This window comes from Sarcophilus harrisii, chromosome 4 (assembly GCF_902635505.1).
Source record: "Sarcophilus harrisii chromosome 4, mSarHar1.11, whole genome shotgun sequence".
Classification (NCBI taxonomy): domain Eukaryota; kingdom Metazoa; phylum Chordata; class Mammalia; order Dasyuromorphia; family Dasyuridae; genus Sarcophilus; species Sarcophilus harrisii.
This window is the reverse complement of record NC_045429.1, coordinates 345,971,762-345,981,537: the sequence shown is the minus strand read 5'-3', so window position 1 is coordinate 345,981,537 and position 9,776 is coordinate 345,971,762. Positions and strand designations below refer to the sequence as shown.

At 37.4% G+C, this 9,776-nt stretch overlaps 1 protein-coding gene across 2 annotated transcripts; it reads left to right on the top strand.

The window, feature by feature from the left end:
- Positions 1-1,570: 1,570 nt before the first annotated feature.
- TMEM100 (transmembrane protein 100) lies at positions 1,571-8,470 on the top strand. 2 transcript variants are annotated; one of them, XM_031966440.1, is made up of 3 exons: positions 1,571-1,655; positions 4,914-5,071; positions 7,670-8,470. In XM_031966440.1, exon 3 carries the CDS (start codon positions 7,737-7,739, stop codon positions 8,139-8,141), a length of 405 nt encoding a protein of 134 aa, XP_031822300.1. In that variant the 5' UTR covers positions 1,571-1,655; positions 4,914-5,071; positions 7,670-7,736; the 3' UTR covers positions 8,142-8,470. The 2 variants fall into 2 exon arrangements, with proteins under 2 accessions (XP_031822300.1, XP_003768016.1); XM_003767968.3 differs by lacking the exon at positions 1,571-1,655 and having other exon boundaries at positions 4,718-5,071.
- The last annotated feature ends 1,306 nt before the right edge of the window (positions 8,471-9,776 follow it).

Here is a 9,776-nt window from a genome sequence, read left to right as displayed (position 1 = left end):
CTTCTTAAACTTTTTCACATGTGACCCTTTTTCTCCTCAGAAATTTTTAAGTGATCCATGGTATATAGATATATAAAATAGGTATACACATCAAACATTTACTGCTAATAAATCACAACTTCATGATGACCATATTCAGTTATGAGACACCATATGGGTTCATGACCCAGAGTTTAAAAAGCTGGGGCCTTCATGGATAGACTTAGCATCCCAGAGGGCTTTCTCTCCTCCTTTAAGATCTCAGCACTTCAACATGACAATAAGACCTGTCTTGTCTTATTGTCTCCTGTCTCTTGTCCTTTGTCTTTCTACATAGGTGATTGCCATCTTCTGTAGTCTTACTTATCCCTTGAAAGTATGTTATATGCAAGTTGTTGTACACATATATTTATTGGAAACATTCTATAGCATATTTAGATTCCATATTTATCTTTCTTATTTTTTTAGCTATTTGAAATTTTTATTTTTCTAAGATAGGGCAATTTCAAGATTTACAACCACATATTTGTATATTCCTTTTTTCCTTCCTGAGTTATTGTAGGGATCAATAGATTATTTGAATCAATAAGCATTTATTAATCACCTACTATTTATCAGACTCCAGTGATGCTAAGACATAAATGAAACAATTCCCACTCTCAAGGAGAGTTTTAATATTTATAAAGCACTTCACATATATTGACTCATATGATCCTCACAAGAACCTTCAGATGGGGGGATACTATCATTATTTCCAGCTGAGGAGAGATACAGAGTCCACAGAGAGAAGATGTCTAGAAAATGAGGCAGGATATAAACTCAGGTCTTCATGATTCCAGAACTTTGTTTAAAGTAGGAAAAGAGAAGGAAAGAAGATTTACTATCTTCTATCTAGTGAATGATCAAGTTGTTTTTAATAAAGCAACTAAAATTGAAGAAGTTAAATGAAACAACTAAGGTCATACATATCAGAAGGGAGCTTTGCACCATTTCCTCTGACTCCAGGGTCAATATTCTTTTCATCACACCATACTGCCACCCTATTGAAGTATAAGCTATTATTAAAAATCATTGTTATTTTTATTCTTGTCATTATTTACACATTTGTCATGTCATAATAACAATGACATATATATTTCTCACTTCGACCCTTTACCTTCAAGTATGAGATGGTCTTTTATTTTTCTTTGTATCCCTAATGCCTATTAGCACAGTTCTTGACACATAGTAGGTGCTTGATAAACATTTATTGACCAACAAGTGTTTATTGAGTAAAAAAAAGATAAGCATTAGTTTGAAGGCATTGAGTCCTCATTCAAAGAATCTGATATTCACGGAATCTGAGTTTCAGATTCTGAAGAGAAAACTTTGAAAATAAAAATCAGAGGGAAGATAGGAATTACTCAAAGGACAGCACAGTACAAAAGGAAGCAACTTTTCCAAATGCAGCTACTCTTTAAACAGAAGAACTGGGCTACATGACAGAGAGGCTGGGTGAAATTCAGCTGCGAGTCAATGGTTGGGGATTTCCTTTCACCACATTTTCTCTGGTCCCTTAATTGTTTTTAAATCTTGCTGAGTACTTTGTTTACAGTCCCTAGTACAGAGATTTGCATCTCCTGCTCCTGTTTGTGCTGTCCGAGAATTTGTCTCAGTTCCTTTCTGTCTGGAGCAAGGTAAGGATTTTCTTTCTGCTCTGTTCTCTGATCTGAAGCCCTGAGGCAGAAAAAGTGTGTGTGTGTGTGTGTGTGTGTGTGTGTGTGTGTGTGTGTGTGGCAAATGACTACGGGACCCACATACTTAACCTTATTGTTGATGGAGGATGGCTGTGAAGCGCTGGAGTGAATCACAAAAGTTTCTAAAAACCAAAGAATTCTCTTTGAACCATGTGCTTGAAGAATTTGTTCAGAGAGCTCAATCTTTGCCAGAGATTTCAGTCTCTTTTTCACAAAGGGAAGGATGCAGAATACTGATTTTTTTTAAAGCACAACCAAATATTAGAGGTAAAGGTGACTTTACTCATGCATGTCCTTTGTAAGATCTGTTTCATACCTTTAAAATTTTTGCTTTGCCATCCCAGGCTTGCTGGGAGGGGGAAACATTAAGAGACAGCTGACATTATTAACTAGAAATTCTTAATTTTGAGTTTGGAATCTGTAAATACTGAAAAAAAGAGTATGTTTTGTTTGTTGAGAGGTAGTTTTCCTTAAAAAAAATCTCTGGGATGATCATATTCCTTTGGGTCCCCCTTTTTTGGGGGGGGGTAGAGTTTCTGCTTGCTTTCTTCTAAGCCTGAACATTGGAGAAATCTACATTTTGTCTCCAGGAAAGATTTTTACAGCACCTCTCCCACCCTCAAATTTCTTATTGAGTTTGAGCTTGCAGTATACTTGGGGAAAGGGGGTAAGATCATCAGAGAGGAGGAAAATTGCCAGAGTGAAAGAAATCTAAAGGCTGAAGTGAGCCTTTGTAAGAGAAAGATCACAGATATCTCTCTCCTTCCTTAATCTTCTTCACCATAGGCCACCCACATATACACTATTGCCACTACCATCACCCTGACACACATTCATTCTGCTCATCTTAATTGGTTGCTTACTTTTCTACCCCTCTCATCTTATACATTATAGCTACTAGGAACCCAGAGCAATAGCAGCCTAGTGTCCAACCATGGTTAAGTAGAGGAAGTCTGATGTGAGTTAATGAATGATAGAAGAATTGTTGTGTCAGGTAAGCCAATAAAGCACTTCAAATAATGTCCCATCTTCCACTGAAGGACATTCACATTTTTTTTCTATGAATGGTTTTTCCTACTCATACTATCACTTCCCAAAATAAATGATGCTTTTGAGATTTAGTGACTATACACACATGTACATGTGTATATACACTATACATGCATGTACAGGTATATGTGTATATAGGTATTATGAGTATGTGTACATGTGTTTGTGTATGATATATGTATGTGTGGTATATGTCATATATATGAGACAGTTTATGGGGTTAGGGTAGAAAGCTGGACTTAGAGATAGTAAGACCTGTGTTCAAATCTCATCTCAGATATGTACTAGTTGTATTACCCTGGGCAAGTGTGTCAGTTTTATCAGGAAAATGAAGGTTGTATATAGGGCCCCTCTAAAAACCCCATTCTAGAAGAATGCCAAACTCCAAAAGTCTACATTGTTCATTGATCCCCTGAAGATACCTCCACTCAGAGTCCCCCACCAACCCTGTTAAAAAGCAGAAAAGGAGTGAGGGCAACAGAAGCTGAGCTATTCCAGGTATTCCCACATACTCCAGGTATTCCCACATATTCCAGGTGTGTAGCTGACTTCAGTTAAGCAGGGTGCTGTAGTCCTTCACATTTATTGTACACTTAGAGAATTCATATGATTTTTCAACTTCACTGTAAAAATAAAAGAGTAAATCTTCTTTCCTTCTCTTTTCCTACTTTAAACACACACACACACACACACACACACACACACACACACACATACATTTATTCATGCTTCTTTTTTGGCAAATGAGAAAAAAATTTGTTTAAAAGGGAGCAACAATGCTCTTTTTCAGGAGGTAACAAATATTTAACTTGAATTTTTACCCTGTCTCTGCCCAGCACTCCCCCACCTCCATGCCATGTTTACTAATGCAAATGAAAAAGGGAAAAATTCATTTTGCAATTTCATTACAACACGTGGATTTGTTGAATTGAGATGTTCAGCTCACTGGGTTACTAGAAAATGCTTGGGTTTCACTAAAATAACTGTCTTGGGATTTTAAAACTGGGAACAGATTAGGAAAAGTCTGTGCAATAAATTCCCTGGTATATTTGCCATTAAAAAATCATTCTGACAACCTAGCGTTTGTAATATTTCAAGATTCTTAAAGACAAAAATGCTAAATGACAGATTGATCTTGCACTTTGAAGTTTATGCATGCAGAAGAGTTTAGAAAGGATGAAAGAAAAGCTATCAGCATTCCCATATGAAAGCCATGAAATTTCTTATCTGCTATGTCAGGGTGCCCATAATTACCTGATCATTAATTCAGGCTGTGAGTAACCATATTTAATTGATAATGACTTAAGATCAACATTTTGCACCATTGGAAATCCATTGCCCCAGTCTTAATCTCCTCCTCCACTCCCAAGATTTACTTGCTTTGGATTCAGCTTTCTACAGAACTCCTGTGCTCCTGGCCTATTTACACCCATTCAGCAGAGTAAGGCTGGAAAAGCTTAGAAACATAAATCTTTCTTTTTTTCCCCTAGTTTGTAAAGTTAACCCAGCTGCCTGGTGGCTTCCCAGCTGTTCTGCTGTCGATAATAATTTCCATCCTTTGGCTGTCCTCTGGGAGCTTCCCCCAGAGCCGCCTTCAGCTAGGTCTATAGCAGCACTGACCCCAGGGTATTTCAACCTTTCAGTTCTCCTGAAAACTCTTGGGGCAAACAAAGAGGAGGCAGTGGGGGCCCTAAACTGGAAACCTAAGGGGGAAAACATGAGTAATGAAAGTCAGGATCCACATGTAGTTAACTTGATGAGAGAAATCAAAGTAAAAGCTGTGTCCTTTCTCTAGGGACTCAAGCGAATGATTCTGACACTTACCATGTCAGAGAGCAAAAGCTGGGAAGGGCTAAAACTTGGAATCTGCTGGCAAGGAAAAGGAAAAAAAATGACGGGGAGGGAAGAGGAGGAGGGGAGAGGGAGGGGATAAAAAGAGAGGGAGGAAGGGAGAGAAGAGCTTTTGCTCTTTTTGATGTTGGAGGCACACAGGGTGTTAGAAGCAGAGGGCAAGAGGAAAGAGCTTTAGAGTGGGAACTGAGTGGACTGAAAACAATCCACTTTGGGGGGGTTTTGTTTTTGTTTGTTTGTTTTGGGGGTTTTTGGCTTTCCTCCCTACAGTTTCTTTTCTCATTTATCTTTTCAAAGAGCAATCTTGGACAAGACATATTACCAGTGGGATTAGGAGAGCTGCTGCTGCCTTCTTTTTCTCAAGTTGACAGAAGAGGTTCAAAGAGATAAGACATATTCTTTCTTTCCTAAGAGATCACACTGAATTTGATTTCAATGGATTTTCTTTTTCTGAGGTAAGTATAAAGTAACTGGAGTATGGGTCTTGTCTGTAATTTTTGTTCCATCCCATTATTTCCACCATCCCCCATTCCATTATACATATCCCCCCTCAAAATCCCAGGTAACCTTAATTTTGATTGACAGTTTCTACTGGGTAACTTCAGGGTTTGAGAAATGTTCTTTGTTGTGCCTGAATTAGGTACAAATGGTCAATTAGATAGCTGTAACAAAATGTTGGGGAGACTTCCTTCCCAGAGGATGTCTGACTGTTAGGACCTGGGCAGAGACTGTGAAAACTGTTTTGTTTTGACTTTATTCTTTGTGGATATTGAAAATATCCAGGGCATCAGTCAATGTGAAATGTTTCTGTCAGTTAGCCATAAGTAGATTCTGCAAGGGGCTAAAATGCATGACTTAAGTCCTTCTGGCTGTCTGTTTCTCAAAACTGGGAGGAAGTGACTAACAAGCTTGAGTAACAGGCAAGAATTTCAACTCACTGACAAAAATTTAGATCAAACTGCTTTTGTGCATCTAAGTTAAGAAACTTTCAGTACATTTTCAGGCTTGACTTGATTTTCAAAAGAAGAATATTTCAATAAGGTTAAATCTGGAGAATTGGAATGCATCTGTAAATCTTACGAAAAATTAGCTCTGTGAATGTGTGTGTGATAAGCAGTCTAAAAGGATTTTCTCTTCCTTTCAAAGAAATTGTGATTTGTCAACTCAACACTATGTTACAATCAATGACCCAAAGAGCATTTATTAAACACCTGATACATGCATGACACTGTGCTAAATACTGGAATGGGAGAGGAGGTGTTACAAAAGAACAATCCCTTCCCTCAATTCTCTTATACAGGAATTAAACTCCTATTTTATGTCTGTGATGTATATTGAGGTTGCAAAGATGAAAATGAAATTCTTGCTCTCAAGAAGTTTACAGTCTATTGAGAGAAATGACATATACATACATAAATTTGCGTTAAATATATTCAAAACAATGGGGGGATGAGAAAGGTAGTAGATTAATAAAAGCTTTGTAGGAAGTAAACCAAAAGTTTGCATTCTGCAGGGTGATGAAACAGGTAAATGGATAAGCATAAGCAAGATAATTTAAAGGGATAAGGGAGCAAACTCTAACAATTAAGGGGAATAAGAATCAACTGAAAATAAGTTTTATTTTAAATTTTAAGAGAAAGTGAATATGGGACACTCTGTAATACCACTTTCTCCCCCACTACTCCCTTTTGTTTCTCTGTTTAAGGATTGAAAGCCTCCGGGTCAGTTTGGATTGTAAATATATATGCTCATTATAACTAAAATCTTGTAACACTTCTCTCCACAAAAAGCACGTGGAAGGTATCTTTATGTGGAAGAGTAAAGCAGTAACTATAGAAACATACATGCTTTTCCTCTGTTAACTAAATAACAGCCAATTGAGGAGTCATGGTCCAAGTTTCTCCTTGTTTTATTGGCCCTATCCCCATTGACAAGCACATTTGTCAATGGATCATCTTTTGGAAAGGATGGATATTATGTAGCCACAACATTGGCTTGAAATTACTGTCAGAGGTATCTGCTTAAAATGCTCACTCCCCTTGCACTGATGATATTATAAATCTGGATTCAGTTCTTTCTGTTCTATTTCAAGGAGGAAAGGAGCAATAGGCATAACAGAAGAGCTAGTAAAATGTTTGTAGACCTCCTGGGTCTATTAAACACTGTAGAATGCTTCCTGGTTTTTATAACCCCTCTTTCTTGGGTTTTGTTGGCTTCATCAGCTAGCTGATGGTGAAAAATATGAAGTTAATTTTCAAATGTCATTAAGAAGTTTGGATAAATCTATCAGAAAGAGATAAATAAGGAGAATCTGTAGAATAAAATATATAAATGAATACACCAGAGTAAATGAAAGGAGTAGAAGGAGCTTTTGATCCCAGAAGACATAATGAAACAGATCTGTCTCCATTATATATGTTTGAAGATCTCACTATCATTTTTGCTTAAATTTTCTTCTTGAAAACATTCATGGTGAAAAGAGAAAAGGGAGTTAGAAGGGTTCTATACTCAGAAATGACTTGTGCAAACAAAAAATGTTAATACAACTAATTTTCAAGGTGGATTGGCAGAGAGGCATTGTGGTGAGGAGACTGACTTTCTCCAGTCCTTTGCCTCTCAGGGAAGAGAGTAAATAATTAATTGGATCTGAGATCAGGAAGATCTGAGTTCAAATACAGCCTCAGACGTTTACTATAACAGCACAGGCTCAAGGGTGTTCAAAACTTTTTGACATTGTGTTGAGAGAGCAAAAGCTGCAAAGGGCTAAAACTTGGGATAAGATGACAAAGAAAAGGAAAAGAAAATGTTCATGGTAAGTGACTTCAGGCAATTTGCCTCAGTTTCTTGACCTGTAAAATGAGGATAATGATAACACCTACCTCCAAGGATTGTTGTGAAGATTAAATGAGATAATAATTGCAAAGTCTATACTTGGCACAGTAAAGATACTATTTAAATACTAGTTATTATTTTCATAATTGCAAATTGCATTTTCTTGGTACTACTTAGAATGGAAATTCTTCAGTTGAGTGCCTCTGTCTTTTTCCATACAGCATATGCCTTAATGAACAGTTCCAGAATTAGAGTAAAAAATTAGAATAAGAAATCCCTCAGCACAATATGACCGAAGAGAATTTTAAAGAGATTTTGGGAACACCAAAGGATCCAGAGCCTGTAAGAATGGAGAAGAGCAATAATAATGAGTGTGTGGTCACTGCGATTCCCCTGGTCAGTGAAGTTCAGCTGACAGCCGCCACGGGAGGAGCTGAGCTCTCCTGTTACCGCTGTATCATCCCCTTTGCTGTGGTCGTTCTGATTGCCGGAGTGGTGGTTACAGCCGTAGCCTACAGTTTCAATTCTCATGGATCCATCATTTCCATTTTGGGGCTTATCTTATTGTCATCTGGACTTCTTTTGTTAGCTTCCAGCGCCTTGTGCTGGAAGGTAAGGCAGAGGAGCAAGAAATCGAAAAGAAGAGAGAGTCAGACAGTCCTGGTTGCAAATCAGAGGAGCCTGTTTGCTTAAAAAGAAATGATTCAAACAGAAATCTGAGGCCTGAAAACCTGGCCAGACATTGTCAAACACTTAGGACCTGTTTATACAGTCTCATCTATATTTCATGCAAGTGGCATTTTCTAAGTGTTAATTTAGAAAATGCAATTAGCAAACTTTGGAATGGTTTTCCAGGAGTCAAGCAGAAGAATGAAAGTGGAAAAGACTCTCAGGACCTGTGTCTTCTTTGATGACATACTTGATGGCAAAGACTGTTTCTAAGGCTGAGAAGTCAGCTTTTTCTTCACATTACAATTTTTTTTGTTGTTGTTTAGTCATTTTTAGTTGTGATCAGTTCTTTGTGACCCTACTTGAGGATTTCTTGGAAAAGATACTGGAGGGGTTTGCCATTTCCTTGTTCTGTACATTTTACAGATGAGGAAACTGAGGTAAATAGGGTTAAGGAGCTTGCCCAGGGTCGTATAGCTAATGTCTGAGTCTAGATTTGAACTCAATTCTTCCACTCTATTAACTGTTCCACTTACCTGCCCTGGCTAATATTGAAAGGCATCTAATGAAACAGTGATATGATGGGACAGATTTGCTATATTTGAGAGTTGACTGCAAAAAACAAAATCACTAACATAACATTGTAGTATTTAAACACAGTGAAGACTTCAAAAGTGTAGATCACTTTTGATTTTTTTTCCTTGAAATTCTTTGATTCCCCATCTCCACCTCATAAGCTAATGCTCTGGCATCTGTTTTTATTATTCTGTTCCAATGACCTCATTGGTGGTACTTTTTTCTTGAAGAGTAAACTCTTAACTTGTTAACTTTTACTGTTGGCTAGATATAAATGTTTGTAATGATTTGTGTCGAGTAAATAAAGGATAAACATAGCTGGGAGGCAATGTTGTTGGGTAAAATTAATATTGAAATGATCCAATCTAGCACTTTCAATGATTTTTATATAAAAGTTTTGAAATGTAATTTTCATTTAAAATAATAAATGCTCAGTGCTGCTAGAAGCTTCCTAAAGGACTTGTTTTTAGATTTGGACATTTTATTGAAGGATCTTATTCACCCAGAATCCATTGACTCACTTATAATAAATGGTTTGCTGCTGTCAGAGGGGAGTAGGGAACGTTCTTAACTCCTCTGAAGAAATGTTTCTTTTTCCACTGAATTATATTCTGAAACCTTCACTTTGGTGGGAACTGAGAAAAGAAAACAGACTCACTTTTGCTCTAGATGAAAGCATTGCTTTATAATGATAACTTAGGAGGTTTGAGGCTTATATTTCAAAAGTTTTCCATTTTGGTTTGTAGAAGATGTTTCTCCTAGCCTGATTAGCTCTGATGGGCTTAGCTCAATGGCTAATGAGACCAAGGCTACTTGTTCCATCTTTGCATAAGTCATTGATCTTCATCCTGTCCCCCAGTCACAGCTGCACCCTGAATTACAGCTTGCTATTTTATGAAGATGTGTTGTTCATAGAGGAGAATGAGACAGAGTACATGTGACTTTGTACAAACCTTATCTTGTCACTGAAATAACAACTTTGGACACAACCTACTGAGAGTGAGACGATCTTAAAGTCTTGGATTTCTCTACAACAAACCACGCTCAAGCAAAAGGGAGGGAGTGTTGTGGGTCCCCCCGTCT

What these genes read in the sequence shown, in the direction of transcription:
- TMEM100 (XM_031966440.1), top strand. Translation starts at nt 7,737, where the DNA reads ATGACCGAAGAGAATTTTAAAGAGATTTTGGGAACACCAAAGGATCCA.